The following is a 20988-nucleotide window of genomic DNA, read 5'->3' as shown; positions in this document are numbered from 1 at the left end:
GGGCCTGGAGCTGAGCCGCCGGAGCAGCCCTCTTAGCAGGGAATTTGGAGAAGGAGGCAGCAGCAGCTAGATCTTGCAGCGCTTGGGCCAGTGCGTTGGCCTTTTAAGTATCTTTGAGAAGCCATTGGAGTTTTTTTTAGTAGTAAAACTCTCTTGCACAGCCATTTAAACTACAGCAGCTTGTAAAGCAGATATACTTGGTCTGTTTTGGTTTCTGTGTGACTCATTGAAATGTCACCAGGGCCATTAGTACAAAAAGAAAAAGTGGCTTTATATGCACTAACCCATTTAATCCTCAAAACCTTCATGAGGCAAATATGTTCTTATCCCTGTCTTATAGATGGAGAAAGTGAAGCACCGGGAGGCAAACAGTTTTGCACGGTGACACAGCCAGCAAGGAGCTCAGCTGGGATTTGAACTTGTCCTTAAGACAAGTGGGGTGGCATGCCTGCCATCCCATGGCTCGTGTGGTGGTGGGACTGGAAGTCTCAGCCAGCTGGTCTGACTCGGGGTGAGGGGCATTCCAAGTTTCCTTCTTCCTGCTGTGGCCTCTGTCCACCCCAGACACTGGCAGACTCTGCCGGCCTTGACCTCACTGGGCTCCTTGCCCCAGTCTTGCTCAATGCTGACCTCCTTGTACATTTCAGATGATTTATGTGTTCAACCGTGGGTTTTACCTCTCCCTCTACATCATCCTCCTTCTAACAAACTCCTTTCTGGACATCCCTATTTTAATTAATATGTTTTGAAATATTCAGGTTGGACTTCAAGGCCCACCGGAGTCTGGCTACCCGCCGTCTCTCCCAGCTTGCCTCCCTCTCCTGCAGGCAGACGCTCTCTGCTTTGGTCTCTGAACAGAGCTTGTGCACAGTTCAGTCTGCGCTTCACCCACTCCCTGCCCTTTGCCTCGGTCTTCTCCTCTGCCACCTTTTCTTTGTTCGAGGTTTGGTTCTCTGAGAAGCCATTCTTTTGTGGCTCCTCCTCTTAAACTTGCAAGCCATTTTGCCAGCAACTTGGCCCTTAGTTTGGTACCTTTTTTTTTTAAGACAGTCTCATGTTGTCACCCTCAGTAGAGTGCTGTGGCGTCACAGCTCATAGCAACTTCAAACTCTTGGGCTCAAGTGATCCTCTTGCCTCAGCCTCCCGAGCAGCTGGGACTACAGGCGCGCGTCACCATGCCCAGCTGGTTTTAGAGATTGGGTCTCGCTCTAGCTCAGACTGGTCTGGAACTCCTGAGCTCAGGCAATCCACCTGCCTCGACCTCCCAGGGAGCCATCGGGCCTGGCCTGATCTTTTTTTTTTTCCTCTCATCACACCAACTAAATTGTCCCTTAAAATCAACACTCGAATCTTCTGTTTCTGTATATCTGGAGATATATTCCCCTAATATGTCCTATGAATTAACATCCAATAGGGATTCAGTTAAGAGTTGGCAAGGTTTTGGCAGGAAGAGGGAGTGATGTGTTACCATTGGCATATTTTTGTTGGTGTCTGTTTAAGGAGAAACAGATCCCTTCTTTTCCCATTCTCTTGAATACTGCTGATAACTGGTTATTGGGCCCATCCCAAACATGGCTCCATGTTTGCTTAAAAACAAAAAAACAAAACCGAAAAATAAAAACTTGATTCTGAAACTTTAGTATCCTCTTTTCTACTTATATTTGTTTTTATGATATTAAACGAGTGCAGTTGAGTTTGAGAGGGTTTTTTCCCCCCTTGTCGCTTTTCACTCGTCCAGATGGTTATGCGATTCACAGACGCAAATGTGTCCAGATCATGAGAATCCAAAGGCCTCCGTGTTTGAGTGGAGTCCATATGGTTAGGTATTGTTGTTCCTTGTGTGGGTCCTCAGAACTTGCTGAGAGAACCAACAGTGGAATTTGTCTTCCCTACTCCATCTGATCTCAGATGTTCTCATCTTTTTCTCCTGGTGACAAGGGTAAGGGGGGGATGTCGTCACCTCACAAATGTTTGCATTTCCCCGCAAACAAGGAAGGTGAGAAGAGATTGTAAATACTTGAGTGAAGCCTTTATCGGCACAGACAAGACAGCTTGAGCTCCATCAGCATTCCCATAAGATGTGTAGAAAAGTTTATTTTAAAAAAGAAATGTTCACCACATGAGTCTAAAATGAGCTGGGCTATTAGTTCTCAAATACTAGTGCACTTTAGCATTCCTTAGAAGCTGGTTAAAAATACAGAGGTTAGGGTCCCACTGCCTAGAGATGCCGATACCCTAAATCCAGGGCGGGGATCAGGTAATTTGCATTTTTAGGAGGCTTCTGGTTGTTCTGTGGTCCCTGGCACAACGCTTTGAGAAACCCTGACCTAGACTATAGTTTTTAAAAAAACGTTTTATTTTATTTTATTGTTTGTTATTTTGGATTAATTCGAAGGTACATAGATTAGGTTACATCGTTTACATTTCTAAGGTAAAGTCCAAATTGCAGTTGGGTCTTCCACCCAGGTACTGTGCCAGATACCCCTAAAAGAGACTTTTAAATTAGAAGGAAAAATCTACTATCTGATTTAACACTCACATCCTTGCTCCTGAGACCTTAGACCCCCTGTTCCCTTCTCCCAGCGTATCCCTGCAGGCTGGAATCTGGGTCCGTTGTAGCCACGTGAGATGATCATCCCTGACCACCCCACCCACCCAGGCCTCTGTATCTTTTTTATTAAAAGGTTAGTGCATTGTCTAGAATAAAGCATTTTTCTAGCTAGATATCTCTAGGAATTAATTACTTTTGTGGAATATGTAAGTCTTCTGGTCACCACTTTTTCCCCGGAGATGTGCTCTGGGGAGGGACCAGGGGTGGCATCTCTTGGGCTTCCTGTTTGCACTTGAATTTCAAGTGCGTATCCTGTGTCTTGATGCATGTCGGGGCTCAGAAGCCGACACCCCCAAATGTAGCGTGTTGTACCAGTTGTTGTATCGAAGAAAAAGCCTAATTTCTCTCTGAGGCTTACTCCCCCCTGCCCCCATCTCTCGTCTGTCCCCCAAAAGGATAAAGTTGTTCTCCGAAGTTCCCTTATTGGTCTAACCTCCTGCCCTACCAAAGACATAAATAGTTAACTTCCAGGCCCTTCCTGGAGTTTTCATTCACTGAGCCCATATCACAGAAAGGAAAACTGAAGTCTGTCAACAAAACCTAAACGGATGTTTGTCATGAACCACGATCAGCTCTGCAGGCCCAGCAGGCTTTGTCCCAGGCCAGATTTCCCTTCATAGAACCCCCCTCAACAGAATTCCTCCTCTGCCCTCTCTGTAACCTAATTAGCCAGGTCCAAGCCCCTACTCTTTCTGTGACCACAGAAAAGATAAGCAGGTAGGCTTCTGTATCCCCCAGGGAGTAGGGGGCTCAAGTCTTCACTTTGAAGGCTCCCATGTATGTAAAACTGTGATCTAATAACTGTGTACGCATTTTCTCCAATCTGCCTTTTGTGAGTTGATTTTTGAGCAAACCTTCACCCCTGCATGGGCCTGAAGAGCAATTCTGAGTACCATCACTTCACCTCCAATGGGCTTGATTGAACCCCTACTACACGTCTATCTACTAATAGTAGAAGTAGGAACTGGGACATCAGTGTGGAAGACAGACAAAAATTCTTATCTTCTAGTGAGGGGAGACAGGCAGTAATTACATTACATGACATTGAAGTGTTCATGGAAAAATAGAGTAGGGGAAGAGGGATGAAGAGTATTGGAGGTGGAGGGGGTTGCAGAGAACTTTGATGGGGTCTTTATGGACCAGGGGACATCTGAGGAAAGACTGGGAAGGAGGGGAGTGAGCAAGCCCTAGGCACATTCGTAGGGACAACGGTCCAGGCAGAGAAAACAGCCGATGCAGAGGTGCTGAGGTGGGACTGTCTGGGGTGTTGAAGGAAGGGCATGAAGGCCAGCAGGCTTCAGTAGCGTTAGCTAAGAGGTCTGAGAAGAACCCGAGGCTGTTACAAGGAGCAGAGGAGTGACCTGGTCTGATGTAGACTTTTGAAGGGCTACTTTGGCTCTGCACTGAGAACAGACTATTGGGTAGTATGTTAGGGCCTAGAACTGAAGGGAGCTGCTGGGAGGTGGCTGCAGAGGTCCGGCAGGGAATGGATGGCTTGGGCCTGGGTGGTCCAGAGGAGTGGTGGAAAGTGGTTGTCCTTGAGTATACCTGGAAGGAAAAGCCAACAGACTCTCTTGAGAAAGGGGAGATTCAAGAGTATTTTTTACTTTCATCATGGAAGTGAGTGACTTCCCCGCTAAAAGAGTGGGAAAGGCTGTTTACGATGCCTCCTGATTCCTGCTTGGAGGTGATGGCTCCAAGATGGCTGTAGATGGCTGGATGCTATGTCTGGTGCTCGGGAGATGGTCATCTAGGAGCTGGTAGCATGTGGGGCGGCATGTGGGTAATTACACATGTGCGCGTGGAATTCTATACATAGAATTCTACATAGAGAAACAATTACACATAATTGTATATACATCGTTAGCAGAATTTTGTGTATATATATACAAATATAAATTATATATATTCCATAATTACACCTTGTAGCCCATTGTTTACAGTCCGTTGTTTCCAGACTATTGTTGAACCCCTGCCCTTTGATACAGACTGTCTTTACTCATGAAGTCATTCTTGGTCTCCTAATGGGGGGGTCTCCAGACCCACCCAGGATCACCACCAGCGTTCCTATCATTTGCCTTGGGCTCGTTTTCACTCCTTTGGGCTTTATTATTGTGAAACAGATGACCACTGTTGGAAGTGGTTGGAACTCGGTGATCCCTCCCAAGTTCTCCTTCAGGGAGTCCTTCTGGGAGGCTTTGGAAGTGAGTGGACTCTGCAGTGCTCCCGGCACCCCCATCCGTAATGGCACAGATGTCCGTAGTGAACCATCAAATTGCACAGTGTCTGCTAACAAATCTAACAGGAAAAAAAGAGAGTTTGAAGGATTATTTTTTTTTATTTTTAGGATTAAATTTATGCCATTTGGCTGCTTGGGACCCTGTAGTTAATACTGCTTTATGAGAAGCCTATACAGTTCTTCACATGGGTGTCAAAATAATTTCAGGGAAAATGGTGTTGTGTGGACTCATCAAGCGGAAGGGTTGGTCTTGTGATCACAGACGGCTTTTTGTCCCGGCTGCTCTAGTTTTCTTCCAGACCCTTTGCCAGGCCAGCCAGACTTCACAATCCGCCTTAATTCACTCTGGCACTTCACGTGCTCAGACAGGCCGTGGACATGATGGTCTTGAATACATTTCTAAAAAAAACCCCCGCCGTGCTCCTTTTTAATTGATGGCCTTCATGCATTGTATTTGCCCAGGCTATAATTACTCATCAAGAAGCAAAAAAGCAAATCTACTTACAAGTACAATGAAGATGTTCTTTTATGAAATTATTAAGATGCAGAAGTTTGACACGCGGAGTGATTTAGTTCTGCTTTATAACGACATCTTTAGGGACTGTATCTCTGGGGATCACCTTTATTAGAGGACCTGTCACCACCCGGGCACTTCATAAATGCCAAACACCCTGGCCTTGAGCAACTACTTCTCCACACCCGGGCTCTTTAAAATGGTTGGGATTGGTTGAGTGCTTGCATAATATTTACATGTGCCTTCAGAGTAATTAACCACCTCACCTGATGTTCATTTAGTGTATTTGGATTATTTCCTTGTGACTTTTGAAGTTGCATAAACGATCCCTTATGTGGTTGATTAGGGGATCTTTGAAGGAACCCATCAGTGGTGTTCTAGAAAGTTTGAAAGATCAGTGGGGTTTTGAAAGGTTGAACTTTCAGTCTAGAAAGTTTGGAGATAGGCCAAATTAAGGTGACGTAGAGTGAATAATTTAGAAATTCTTATGAAGTTACTTCATAAAATGCATAAATGTTACCATGGTATAAAATTGACATATTAGTTAGTTTATTTATTTATTTGAAGACAGAGTCTCACTCTGTTGCCCCAGGCTAGAGTGCCGCAGCTCACAACAATGTCAGACTCCTGGGTTCAAGTGATCCACTTGTCTCAGCCCCCTGAGTAACTGGGAGTACAAGCACCTGCCACAACACCTGTCCAGTTTTTCTCTTTAAGTAGAGATGGGGGTCTCTGCTCATGCTGGTCTCGAACTCCAGAGCTCAAGCAATCCACCTGTCTGGGCCTCCCAGAGTGCTAGGTTATAGGCATGAGCCACCAAACGTGGCCAACATGTCTTTGTAAGAAAGATTTAGGGGAAAATAAAAGAATCTTGTTAATAAAGGGCTTAGAAGAAAGTTTTCCTAAGTGTGCTTCCACAGAGACAATAGGAAGTGACCCATTGCTTTTTTTTGGAGGGGGAAGAGGACGTTAAGTGTCTCCCACTTCAAGAAAAATGTAAGCTTCACCCAAGTAGGGACCTTGTCATCTTTCCATTTTGTCTCCATTGCCTTGCACGAGGTAGGAATGTAAATTCTTGCCGAGTGGATGAACTCCGGAACTTTTCAGAGCCTTTAACTTTGGCGCAGGCATTGTGACTCATCACAGACAAGGCAGCTTTCCCCAGATGTGCTGGACTGGGGAACCATTTCTTGAGGAGCATTTTACTAGCTTCAGGTACCTTGAAATACTCTCTGGAAAATTCTAGCTCTGAGTAAAGTAGATAACAGAGTTGATGTTGAATTGATCCCTGAGTGAAGGGAAGAGTCAAGGTTTTGTGAATGTTGGAGTGCAAGCGATTGTGAGGTAGGCTGGATGCCCGACGTCCAGCGTTCAGTCCGTGATCCTGGGCAAATTACTTGACCGCCTAGAAGCTTCAGTCTGTTCATAAAATAGGGATAAAAATTGTATTTATATATATGTATATTTTTAAGACAGAGTCTCACTCTGTTGCCTTCACCCTCTGTAGAGTGCCACGGCATCATCATAGCTCACAGCAACCTCAAACTTTGGGCCCAAGAGGTCTTGCTTCAGCCTTTCAAGTAGCTGGGACTACAGGAACCTGCCACAACAGTTGGCTAGTATTTCTATTTTTAGTAGAGACAGGGCGGGAGAGGAATCTCACTCTTGCTCAGGCTGGTCTTGAACTCCTGAGCTCAAGCGATCCACCTGCCTCGGCCTCCCAGAGTGCCAGGATACAGACGTAAGCCACTACACCTAGCCAAAATTATATTTGTCTTACTGGTTGTTGGGAAAATATGTTTAGTCTCACTTAGGAAAATGAAATGAAATAAAGGATGTAGGGGGCTTTACTGGATTGAATACTCATTATCACAAAAAAGTAGGTGGTAAATTACTCCAGTGAGGATGGGTGATTAGGAGGCACATAAGTTCAAAGTCATTAACCTTTCTCCCTCCTTCCCTTCAACAAATACCAGAGTGTTTCCAATACTCCAGCCAGGCATTGTTACTTCATGGGGGAGACTGTAGTGAACACAGCTAAGGACCCTTCCCCATGGACCTAGACGGTTTTTATAATGTAATGTGTTTATTGATGTCACTGTCTCTTAGAGCACAGAGTAAATTTAATTGTATACAATTCGCTTAAAATTAATTGTCCTGAAGTCATTATATTAGAGATCTGCCCCATAGGGGCACTTTTTCTCTCAGAATTGGATCTATGCTTACAACAAACAAGTAAGGCAGGATTCGTAGGTCACATTATAAAATAAAGTAAGTAGAGATAAGCTAATCAAATGCAAGGTAACATCTTTCATTCTGATGAGCTTTAACTGTCACAGTGGGGCAGCCCAGTTTAGCAAATAAAAATCTATAACACCCCATTAAGTTTGAATCTCAGATAAATAACGAATACTTCTTAGGCATAAGTATGTCCCCAATAGGGTCTGGGTTCTATTTATACCAAAAAATAAGTTTGGACGGGCGCAGTGGCTTATATCTGCACTCCTAACACTCTGGGAGGCCGAGGTAGGAGGATGGCTTGAGGCCAGGAATTTGAGACCATCCTGAGTAAGAGTGAGACCCCTCTCTCCAAAAAAATATAAAAAAATTGCCGGGCATGGTGATGTGCACCTGTAGTCTTAGCTACTCAGGAGGGGGTGGAGGCAGGAGGATCACTTGAGCCCAGGAGTTTGAGGTTGCAGTGAGCTGCGATCACCCCTTCACACTCTAGCCTGAGCAACAGAGCAAGACCCTTCTCTTAAAAAGAAAAAAATTGCTGGTCATTTAAAAGTCAGATTTATCTGGGTGTCTTGTATTTTATCTGATTACCTTACCACACTGAACCAAAGTTCCAGGCACCTGTGCAGAAGAATGACCATTGACAGCAACAAGTCTATATTTAAAGCCACTTGAGATATTTTACCCCAAACAGAATAGAAACCTTTACTTACTTCTGTTTTGGAAATGATTTATAACTGTACCCGCCTGATGGGCAAGTGTTTCCAAATTAAAAGCCATTAATTAAGGCCTTATATAGATACAAAAGATATGCAAGAAGGGCTTTGTAATTCCAGCGCTGTACTTCAGGTGAGAGCTTTTCAAATTACGTGGACCGCTGGAGCCACCTGCTTGACTAAACGCCGGTCGGCTCTCGCCTTCATCAGCGCACCATGGTGGTGCCAGCGTTGTTACTGATTTTTCTCATTTCTCCAGGGCAAATACTAATTAATGGATACAATTCACAGCTGATTAGCTGTAGTTTCTTCAGTAATTACATTCGCATACTAACTGTTCAGAAGAGGATTTCTAACCCAGTTCTTATTTCACTCTAAGCTTAATTTGTTTTTTGAATTGTTTAGGCCCTTAGTTTAATAGCCATTTTATTTTTCTTTGTTGTTTTAGGTGCTATTAGATAATAAGCAAGTTTAATCGTAAAAAAAAAAAATACTCTCTGATAATAAGCTGTTTGCTTTAAATGGTTTTCTAATTCCCCAACAAAACCAACATTTAAATAACGTTAAAGTTGTGATAACAGGCTCTTAGGCGGTTTAAGGGGCCAGGATTGGTGCATGGGTGATACACATTGGCAGCCCAGGTTCTTATACGTATCCAAAAATAACATTTGATTGGAAGCACAAGATTTTGATTCTAGTATCATTAGTACGTCAAGCATTTCATGACAGTGTTGCCTATATTTAACATTATAGAAAAATGGCGAAAAAGTGTGTGTGTGTTCACAGGCACAAAACACTCACACATGCGTTTTGGATATCACATGTCTTCAGAGAAACCAGATAAAGGTCTTTCTTTTTTTTTTTTTTTTTTAATGAGAGACCGTCTCACTATGTTGCCCTTGGAGAATTGCCATGGTGTCACAGTTCACAGCAACCTCCAACTCTTGGGCTTAAGTGATTCTCTTGCCTCAGCCTCCCAAGTAGCTGGGACTACAAACGCCTGCCACAAAACCCTGCTATTTTTGTTGTTGTTGTTGTTGTTGCAGTTGTCATTGTTTTATTTATTTATTTATTTATTTATTTATTTTGAGACAGAGTCTTACCGTGTCACCCTTGGTAGAGTGCTGTGGTGTCAAAGCTCACAGCAACCTCAAACTCTTGGGCTTAAGTGATTCTCTTGACTCAGCCTCCCAGGTAGCTGGAACTACAGGCGCCTGCCACAATTCCCGGCTATTTTGGGTTGTAGTTGTCATTTTTCTTTGGCAGGCCTGGGCTGGTTTCCAACCCATCAGCTCCAGTGTATGTGGCTGGCGCTACAGGTGCCAAGCCATATAAAGGTCTTTCTTAAGTGCTAACAGTCTTTCAGAAATCCTTTTAAAGATACTTACTGCAGTGAATCTGCGTGTTCACTGAGAGCTTTTCTGGTGGCACACTGTGTGTGTGTGTGTGTGTGTTTGGGTGTGTTTTCCGTGGTGAGACTGTGCTTCTGTAGATGGTAACGGTGTTCTGGAACCATTAGAGTCTTTCATATAAATCCTGCTTAGTTTTTGGATCCCTGGAGTGATAAATCGTAGAGTGTCAATCCCGCCTCTGTGCGGTGAGTCCTCCAGATCCAGAGTCAGGGGTTGAGAGCCCCTCGGAAACAAGTGTTTTGTTAGTGGTTTATTGTGAGGAGGATTACGTGAGTCTTCCATATCTGTGTATTGATCTATAAATTCTATTTATTCTCTGTACTTATCAATGTATCTGTGTATCCGAGTACCTACCTATTTCTCTGTATCTGTCCACCCATCCATCTCTCTCTCTCCTTGGTGAAAATGAACCTTTCACTTTAAATAATTATCAGATTTATTTATGTTAGAAAATAGATATATACACCTCACCTTTTGGCAACCAAAGCTATGTTTTATTTGATGCATCAAAGGAAGGGAAATAATACATTGTATAAAAAGGACAGTCTTTTACCATTTAAAAATAATGTCGCTCTTAGATAATTATGCTCACAGGACCTTTCCATATTGCCAGACTGATAACAGAATGTGTAAAGCAACAAAACGTGCCTAGTTAGACCATTTGAACCTGAAAATACATTTCTGCTCAAATCCAAGTTTTACATTTTGATAACAGTCCCTGAAAGTAAAGAGCTTATGTCTGAAATGCTGATACAGCCTTATTTGTGATGATATGAATGGGCTATTGTGTTAGGGAATGAAATAAAAATTGCCGTGTTCATAAGATCTCGCTTATTTTTTAAACCTCTTTGCACTTAACGTTACTTTGAGAGATTAAATATCACTATTTTCAGCAGCTCTGTTTGGAGATTTAAAAAATATTCTTTAGTCTTATTTATTTATATTCATGCCACACCCCCATTCACTAGAAAATACCATTTGAGTCCTGGGAATTGAATTTCATTCCCTTTAATTCACATTTTCACCTACCCACACTTGTGATATCTGTTCTTGAAAAGTAAGCTATCAAATCCCAACAAGCTTTACAATGTGTCTAGGTGATTTTCTGAGAAACTCTTTCCTTCTAACCTCTGACAAATGCCAGCTCAACACACACTTGCGACCAGTGGGCCTAATGTTAGTAATCCTCTGCCTTCACTATTTGTCTTGATGAGAAACAAAACTATTTTCTAGAATTATCGAGTTAGCTTAACTCTGAGCTGTATTTGCCATGACTGACATGGTGCTTTGAAACCTCGGTCATATTTTGCATTTGGTCTGAGTAAGACCCCCCCTTTTCATCTAGTAACACCAGCATTCTTTCCAAATCACAGCCAGAATTCTTTATCATGCCTCATATTGACATAAAACAATCTGTTTTCTTTCAGTTTGGAAATAATAACAGCTACATGAATATGGCTGAGGCAAACAACGCCTTCTTTGCTGCCAGCGAGGTGGGTGACTATCTTCATGTGTCTGCTCATGTTTTGTGCGTTACTTAGGTAATATAATGGGCTTGGAGGGAAAAGCAAAGTATTGAATTTATCTCTGTCCCATGTGGTACAAGGGGACGACTTTGGAGGAGAAATGAGAAAAGCCTGTTGGAAAAGAAAATAACCTGACAAGCCTTTACCACTGGTCCATAGGCTGTGACTAATGTTAACCACTTCATACAAACCTCTTGATGAAAAAAACAGATAAACAAACAAAGATAAATATGTAAGAAAGTGTGTTAAGATATACTCGCAGACTGTACTGGGACCTGAGCAGATAATGTGGTCACTTTGGAAACTAGGCTAGAAGCGACTTTGAAGGTATTCGAACCTCACCTGTCTTTAGGGATGATTTCGTTAAGTTGCCATGGTTTCTGAATGTGCGTGACGGAACAAGGTGAGAGTTTCTTAGGATTCTAGTGAAATGATGTGAAATGAGGGGTTTACTTGTTGTTAGATACCCGCCAGCCTAGTACGGTGCCAGGCAGTGCTGGGCGCTTAGTAAATATTCATTGAATGAGTGAAGAGTGGGCTTGCTCCACGACGTGGCTGCAGGTGGGGAAACCGGGTGACAGAATCCCAGCGCAGTGCCATGTTGGGCTCTGGGTCTCTTTCTCCCAGTGCAGGTGGAACAAATGACTCCTTGTCACCAGTGTTATGTATTTGCTGTGACAGACTTAGGGCTATTGTCCGGTTGTTGACCTGCCATCCACAAAAACCTCCATCTTGATGAGGTATTAGGTCAAGACGGTAGTTTTCTAAAAACGGTAGACTGTGTGAGACTTCAGATTTTAATATAAGAACAAATAGAAGTGAAATTGGCCCAAATGGAACATTTTTCTCTTGCGGGTCCAAGTAATAAAAAGTCTTCATTTTCCAGATACATTCAAATATAGGAAACTGAACTAGCTTGACCCCAGAGGATGAAAATAATAATGGCTTCATAAATGATCTTGGTAGAGGGAAGCAAGTGATACGAAAGAAATTAACTTTGAGAAATTATTAGAAGGAATGGGGAATCAAGAATTAAGGGTATTCCTAGATTAATCATTTTTATAGTGACCATCATCTCTCTAACCAGGAAGACAGCTCAGATAAGGGAATATTGTTTGGCACTGGGTGCTGTGTTGTTTGTGATAATGAACACAAACCCCATCTGTAGGACAACGTGATGTTTCATTCTGTAAGATTTTTTTCCCCCTACATTTGAATCAAACATTGATGAAAGCTCTACTGCCAGCAGCTGTTCAGAGACAATTTAATTCCAGCTGTGATAATTCACCGTGTCAGACATTGGCTGTTATATGTTGATACAACAGTTCTCCAGATTTGCATTTTTATCAAAAGGAACAAATGTTTTGAACATTTCAGTACAGATGGTATTTAACCATATACATACTACTTTAACATGTTCAAGGTAAACACTGAAAAGTCAATATCTGTAAAAAATAATCACATAAACTGTAAGTGATGAGTCTGATATTGGTCATATGGCAGAGTGACAAAAGTCTGTGTCCTTTTTTTGTTGATGCCATATGTGGTTATTTATATAATCTCAGATATCCAGTGTTTGAAGTTCCTCTTTTCTCTAAGGAATACTTAACTTTATATTTAATGTATTACCCTTTTTCAAAGTAGTTTAAAATTTTAGCATTTTCTTGATTATATAATTTTATTGCATTGTTTTATTAGGTTAGGATATAGTAATACACTAAATTCTAATGTAAAAATTAATTTATTTTATTTTTCTAAAATCATACTATAGGAACATATTATGTGTAAGACATCTCTGTATTCCTTAACAAAAATAAAAATGAAAACCTTCCTAACTGTGACTGCCTAGCATAGGACGTGCTTTATGTTAGAGTTTAAGAGGTAATCTTACAGAACGATTTCTCTGTAGATCTTTTCTTGAACAAAAAATAAAGCCCAAGTAAATGTTAATGCTGCATTATAGCATGTGCCTAATTTCCCAATCATTGCATTAAAAGTAAATTTATTTGGTTTTTTAACATTTTAATGAGTGCAAACTAATTCAGGAAGAGTTTAGGTTTGCATGTTGTAAAGTCTAAATTGTGCCTGAAACCAATTCCCTGCACGTAGATATTGTCCTGTAGATAAGACTACAGGGATTGGGATATTCAGAGTTTGAAATTCACACGTTTGCTTTATGTTTTCTGTCTGTGTCATGATTACCCTGACCATTTTTAAAGTACTTTAAATATTTATTGAAATAATATTTCAAGTGTTAATTACAGTGGTAATGAAAACAGCCAAATGCCACATATCAAGAATGAGTGTTTATCCGTATTGTTAATGTGATATGTTAGATTTCATTAAGCGGTAATGGGGTAGCAAATGAGTCACAAATTACAGTTGCATCTGTTACTAGACTACATTAGTGCCAAGATAACGGCGAACGCAGCCATAGGGTTACGTTCATTAGCCAACCACGTTCGTGGCCAATTCATCCCTTTGTGTTTGAGAACTCAGGGCACCGCAGTTAGAAATTGACATCTTTGGGGGTCATTATTAGAAGGCATATGTCAGAAAACGCACTATTTTATTCTAGCTTTCAAATGTGTTATTATGCCGCAGTGTTTCACGTGTATTGGATCTGCTAAGAACTTCAGGACGTTCAGTTGTCCCATCATAGACTGCCATAGCTTGTGACCTCTTTTTTTCTGGTGAGATACAGATGAGATTTGACAGGTTCTGTATGTAAGAAGTGGTTTTTCTGGTTGCTATTGTTGTTGCTTTTCTTTTCTGGAGTTCGTGTCTCATTTCTCTTAACTGGTTATTACGTGACATCATGATTGATTAACTTGAAGAATGATGATTTTCAGCTCTTAATTAGTTCTCTTAAATGATAATAGTGCTCGGATCATCCTACACCAGTTCATTCTTTCAAATACTATTAATAATAAATGAACTCTAACTTTGACCCTCTGAGCGAGGCATAAAAAATATCTGAGTAGTCCCCAACCCTTTACTCCACAAAAGAAATTATCCTAGACCTTGACATGTTCTCTTCCTCCCCCCAAAAAATCCAAGTTCTATTTTAAGAAAGATGGTTAGTGTGGTTGACCCATGCAGCCCTGATTGACATCACTAGGCCTGATTTTGAAACAATACCTTTAAGAATCTCAGTCACAGTAGAGAAAAACAATGCCTTAAAATTTACTTAGGTCTTAAAAGACAACACTTGTCCATGTAAGTGAGCAATACCATGTACTTAGTATCTACAGTATCAATATAGGTATATCAGTATAGCTCTGTGCTCTGCTCTCTAGAATAGTCTTTAAAGACTGGTAAAAAAAAAAAGTCCTGATAAATACATACTAAAATGTTCATATGAAAGAAAATAACCCTCCTGATAGGTTAAATGAAAGCACCGTCACCTTTTTATATAAGCTATGGTAATCCTTATATGAAGTGTTGCATTTACAAACAGTAACAATTTCATGGAAGAATTCATTGAACTTGATAATATACCAATAAGGAAATATGAAAAGCAAACCACACATTTAATATTACTTGTTTTATGTGTTGTGTCAGAAAGTAAATATGTGTAATGTTCATTTCTGGATTATGCGTGTTTGTGTGTGCGCACACCACAAACTTGTCAGAATTTTATGAAGTGTGTGGGTAGCGTCAGCGGTTTGAGCTGTTTCACTAACATATCAATAAAGTAGCAATTTGTTATGTTCTCCAACTAACAACAAAGACAGATGTTGCTAATTAAGGGCGCATTAAAAAACTGTTAATACTGATACTCCATTAAAACCATATGATAATGAGACTTAAATCTTTAATCAGAATGATCAGCAAACTTTATATATGGAAATCTGTGTTTAAGATGCTTTCATTTGAGAAATAAATATTTGGCCTAGATACGTAGTGTTTTCATGTGACATCTTTTTCCCTCTGAGGGAGGAATAAGATAATGGGAACAGACTATGAAGATTTCTGTATTTTATTTCCTTTTAGCAGACATTCCATACTCCAAGCCTGGGGGACGAGGAGTTTGAAATCCCGCCAATCACGCCGCCTCCAGAGTCAGACCCCGCCCTGGGCATGCCGGATGTACTGCTCCCCTTTCAAGCCCTCAGCGATCCATTGCCTTCCCAGGGAAATGAATTCACACCCCAGTTTCCCCCTCAAAGCCTGGACCTTCCTTCCATTACAATCTCAAGAAATCTCGTGGAACAAGATGGCGTGCTTCACAGCAGTGGGTTGCATATGGTAGGCACCACATTTATTGCTTGAAAGTATTTTTTTATCATTTACACTAATCATGGTACAGACCTGCGGGTCCGTACTCTTGCTGGTCTACTGGTGGACTTGTGGTTTGTTACTCTTTAGATATAGGTGTTAAACAAGAGGGTATTAGATTGGCCAGCAGTCAGTCACCTGAGAGAGATGAACCAACAAGATTCTGCTGAGTTGAAATGATTTTTAAGACATTTGGATGGAGCCCATCTCCCCTTGCCTTTGGTTTAACACAGAGTTGAAAGTTTGTTTGCTGAAGCAAGATTGTAGCAATGGAAGCCCTTCTCAAGTGTCTTTTGAATTTGTTGGATTGTAACATAATGTTTATGGTACATGATTTGCTCCTACCTCAAATGAAATATCAAACTGTGATACGCACAAAGAGAGAAAAATAATTGCTTATAACCAGCAGAGGAAAATGTAGAAGAGGTTATTGAGTGAAATACACCTAATTGTGTTATTTATTGTCATAAGCATTGAATAAGACACTCCAGAGGAGCAAGATTACTAATGCAATAATTTTGGTTCTATTTTTCTTAGCATGCAATTATAGTCAGCAATCGCCAGAGTAAATCTGCTTAAGTATTTTAAACTCTTGTGCTGGGATTGGTTTTTTTCCATCAGAGTACATTTTGCATTGTGTCTATCTAGGTGAGGCACTGAGCAGACATTTTTAAAACAAGATTACTAGTTCATAGTGCTTTAAAAAAAGAAACCCTGATAAAATGTAACAGATGTGTTGGTATAACCAGCACCACCACAACAAAACGAATCCTGTGCTTGTTTACATGTTTCTTTACACGTTAGGACCATGCCAGTGATGTTTATTGGTCTCATTGTTAATTCCCCAGATGACAACTTATGATTGCAAACTACGTAGTGGATTAGCCGTGAAAAGAATCAGTGTGCTCTCTGAAATATAAGATTACGTTCCCAAATAGGATTGTGGCAACATAATTTTCCTTGCTTGTGATCTTTTGTGTTTGAGCCGAACATCAGGGTTTTTATTTTTACTTTTTCTATGAGGAAAGAATGCAGTGAACAGTCAGGAACTGGTTATTAAGTATTCATAAACGTTACTCAACATCACAAATGGTTGTTTCCTGTGGACGTTCTTACGTTTTTATCCCTTTGACACTGGCACAAAGGACGCTATCCCTCTGTTCCTCTGGAGCTGGGCTTGCCATGTTGTGCCCGAAAATAATAAAGATAAAAAGGGTGTATTTAGTCAGCAAGGGAGTTTGCCAGGGTTTGCCATTTTTCATAGGTGCTCAGCGAGGCTCATTGAAGCTGCAGAAATAGTTAAAAGACCATATAATGTATGCTAAAATGTGTACTTCATTAAATTGGTAAATATTTATTAATAATATAAGAATCTGCCTTTAAATTAAACATCTGATGAATTACCTTGCCTCAAAGCTATAAAACTGTTATTGCTGTTATAAAAAAGTGTAAAGAAGGCATTTTGACTATGAAATTTCATTTCATGGTCAATTGAATTTACTATATTGGAAAGAACTAAAGATGGAATCATAAAATAATTATGATATTCACATACACTTAAAGAACAATGCTTTCACAGACCGGCGTTGGGAGAGGACTCAATTTTTAATGCTGCCTATGTAATGTATGGCTAATCACTAAAGCAGTTGAATTATTTCATTGATTTTTAAAAGTACAGGTACTTTAGCTAAGTGCAGACTGTTGTCACGAATCTACGTGGACTTCATCACATTTATTGGCGCCTTCTTGAAGTTTCACTGAACCTGAATAATATTTATTTTGGCTTGAAACAAACTAATCTTGTTGAACATTCTAGTAGAATTTCACCTTGAAGAAATGTCATGGGATTTTAAATCACAAATGTTGGAAAAAATAAAATGTACTAGGACAGAATTATGATGAATACAATGTGTCGTCGGCTTTGTTCTGTGCACTACCTGACATGTTCACCTATAAACTTGAATTCAGAATCGCCAGAGGCATGGTTAAAAATAGGTTATGTCAAGGTTCTTCTCTATCTCCCTCCGGGTATCGAGTTGGCTGGCTACATCATAATACTCCATAGAAGCCTCTTCGGAGATTTCCCTTAGGAAGGTCACCAGAAAAATAATAAATAATCTTCTATACATCACGCGTTCAGCTTCCCAGTGTGTAATGGATGTTTCCTAGCTTATGCAAGTGAGAAGTTTTATTATCCAAATGAGTATGGCTGTCTGTTAAGGATTGCTATGGTGAATTAAGACTGTCCTATAGGAAGAAAAGCCAGCTTGTTTATGTTGCATTGAACCAGCTTTTCTTCAGAGCATCACCGGTTTTCTTTTAGAAAGAGTGACAGTTTGTCACATTACTGATTAGCTGCATCATTGTTGGCAACAAGCACAACATGTTTATCTTCCTTAAATTCATGCCATTATATTTAAAAACAGAAAGCAGGAACAAAAAAAGAGGGGGATTAAAAAGCGTCCAATGATTAGCATTCACATTTCAAAATATGCAAATAACGCCCTAGTATTCAAAAGCGAATTGCTGAAAAATTGAATGTCGATGTATTTGTGACTTCAAAGAACAACCTCGATTTGCTTGTCATGAATACGTGTATTTTCAAACAAGTATTTTTCCTCATCACAATGTGCCTGCCAAGTCAAAACCAACGGTAGATGTTGGTGAAAAATTTGTTATCTCTAAGCACTATTGTCAGTTCAGATGATCATCTGGAAATTGTTTTAATCTACAAAAGATCGCAATTCTAAAAATCTACAATGTGCGCTCCAAAGGTTTTTTTTTTTTTAAAAAACACCTCTCTATAATCTGCCCAGCCCGCTGAGTAGCATTGACATCAGTAGTACATCAATTTCAGAAAGTGGATTATTTTTACTAGACAGCTATTGTGACATATTGGGTCAGTCATAAATGAAAGATATTCATGCAAGCATGCAATACTTGTAATGAAGTCTCACTCTGACCTTCTGTATGATTGATTCTGTAATTTAGTTTTCTCAGGCAGTGCCTGAAATGAAATGAAATCATGTTGAACAAGTTTTGAATACCCACAGTGCACCAGGAGGAGAAAAATCTGCAGCCCTAGAGGCTTGAGCGAGAACAGATGAACGATTTATCTCTATGCTATTATAGCCTTTGCCAGCATTCAACATTTCTTTTTTTTTTTTTTTTTTTTTCTTATTTGGCTTAAGTACTTAATTCTGCAGGTAGCTGTAAATGGGAAAATAAAATGCTGTTCAGATTTAAAATGACAGGACAGGAGTATGTGCAGGGGACTGATAAAATATCTTGAATAGAACTGACCTTTCATGTAGCTGAAAGTTACTGGGGGATTCATCCTCATAATTACCATATAGATTATTTTTATTTCTTTCCTGCAATGAAACATTTCAGAGAGCAGTAGTGCTGATTGAATGAAAATTGAACTTGTTAACATTCTTTTCAGCTTAGCCTGTTGTACATAACAGAAGGTTAGCTTTGATGAATTTCAAAATTTTCTTTGATATCTAAGAAACAGACAGTAAAATAATTGTCTCTAGTCTGATATTGTGTATGCCCCCCAAAAGAGAATTTATAAAACACACTGATAATTCCTATACTTTTTCTTCATACATTATATTTCTGTGTTTAGAGGACTGCCAGTTTTTGTTTGATACTGCCATGGATTTAATTGTAATTGCACATAATTTACAGAAAATGCTTCACTGGGACTCTTAACAATACCAAATGTAGTATTAGAAAATTGAAAATGATGGGAGTAAGGGAGGTATATTTGAGTATGGTAGTAAGGAATGAGGATAAATACTACAGGGGACACACAGGGAAGATAATTGTGAGCTTTTAAAATATTCATAAGACTCTTAAGTCATAATTCAGACAGATACCATTTTTGATGAGAAAAATGTGAATTTATCAAAATAATACACCTAAAATTACCAGTCTTATTTTACAAGGTTTTATACTACTGTTTGGGATGGCTCTAATTTGGAAGTTGAATTATATTTGTTTTTTTTTTTTTTTTTCTTTCTTTTTTTTATTGTTGGGGATTCATTGAGGGTACAACAAGCCAGTTACACTGATTGCAATTGCTAGGCAAAGTCCCTCTTGCAATCATGTCTTGCCCCCATAAAGTGTGACACACACTAAGGCCCCACCCCCCTCCCTCCATCCCTCTTTCTGCACCCCCCCATAACCTTAATTCTCATTAATTGTCCTCATATCAAGATTGAGTACATAGGATTCATGCTTCTCCATTCTTGTGATGCTTTACTAAGAATAATGTCTTCCACTTCCATCCAGGTTAATACAAAGGATGTAAAGTCTCCATTTTTTTTAATGGCTGAATAGTATTCCATGGTATACATATACCACAGCTTGTTAATCCATTCCTGGGTTGGTGGGCATTTAGGCTGTTTCCACATTTTGGCGATTGTAAATTGAGCTGCAATAAACAGTCTAGTACAAGTGTCCTTATGATAAAAGGATTTTTTTCCTTCTGGGTAGATGCCCAGTAATGGGATTGCAGGATCGAATGGGAGGTCTAGGTTGAGTGCTTTGAGGTTTCTCCATACTTCCTTCCAGAAAGGTTGTACTAGTTTGCAGTCCCACCAGCAGTGTAAAAGTGTTATATTTGTTTTTAAAAAATGATTTGGGGGCCCGTTTTATACTTAAAAAAAAAAAAAACCTCATGTTAAGAGAAATGGCAGACTTTCAATTAATACATTGTTTTTAGCAATGTTGCTTAATGTGTTACAGATAAAACAGTTATTTCATGGGTCATTAATGTGTTTAATGCATGGAACGTTCTATTAAAACAAGCCCTTATTATTGTTATGAGCATGTTCATTGCCATTGTCAACAGAGGCTGTGGAGCCGAATTCCACAGGCCGATGACCATTTAGCCATTGGGAAAACTAGCCATTTCCCATACAAATGGAATAATTAGCAGTGTTTATTTTTGGTGACGTTATGGTCAAAAGTATTTTTACTGTACATTAATGATGCAATCAAGACACAACTTACATAAGCAAAAAATTTACAACCTATCTGTATGAAGTCTAAATTATAAAATACGACCTATTTATATGACGTCTAACTTATAAAATTGAAACCATATTAACCTTCAGCAAATGTTTACGGAACACCTGCTAGGCACTATGTATTGTTTTTAATAATTGGAGTCTGATACTTTGAACACCTACTAAGTACAGTATTTTAGTTGTGATAATTGGGGTCTGATTATACTATTTGTGAAATGGTTTTCTTGATTACCAGTGTCTCTTCCATACAGAGACACAGAAATTTTGAGTGTAGATACTGCTTCACAGATGATTCTGGTCAAAAGTCACCTTTAATTTAGCTGCTTCGGGGCAGCGCCTGTGGCTCAAAGGAGTAGGGCGCTGGCCCCATATGCTGGAGGTGGCGGGTTCAAGCCCAGCCCTGGCCAAAAAC

The 20988-nt window shown here is 40.0% G+C and overlaps 1 protein-coding gene across 3 annotated transcripts in view; it reads left to right on the top strand.

Annotated features, from left to right (window-relative positions):
* Nucleotides 1–20988, top strand: part of TOX3 (TOX high mobility group box family member 3) — a 109946-nt gene that overhangs the window by 66862 nt on the left and 22096 nt on the right. For 2 of the 3 annotated variants that reach the window (XM_053582176.1, XM_053582178.1), the window contains exons 2-3: nt 11158–11223; nt 15253–15507. In XM_053582176.1, coding sequence (XP_053438151.1) covers nt 11158–11223; nt 15253–15507 — 321 coding nt within the window. The remainder of the gene's footprint in view (nt 1–11157; nt 11224–15252; nt 15508–20988) is intronic. The other variant, XM_053582177.1, reaches the window with a different exon arrangement.

This window comes from Nycticebus coucang, chromosome 2 (genome assembly GCF_027406575.1).
Source record: "Nycticebus coucang isolate mNycCou1 chromosome 2, mNycCou1.pri, whole genome shotgun sequence".
NCBI lineage: Eukaryota > Metazoa > Chordata > Mammalia > Primates > Lorisidae > Nycticebus > Nycticebus coucang.
The sequence above is the reverse complement of the archived record's forward strand: the minus strand, read 5'-3'. Positions and strand labels throughout refer to the sequence as shown.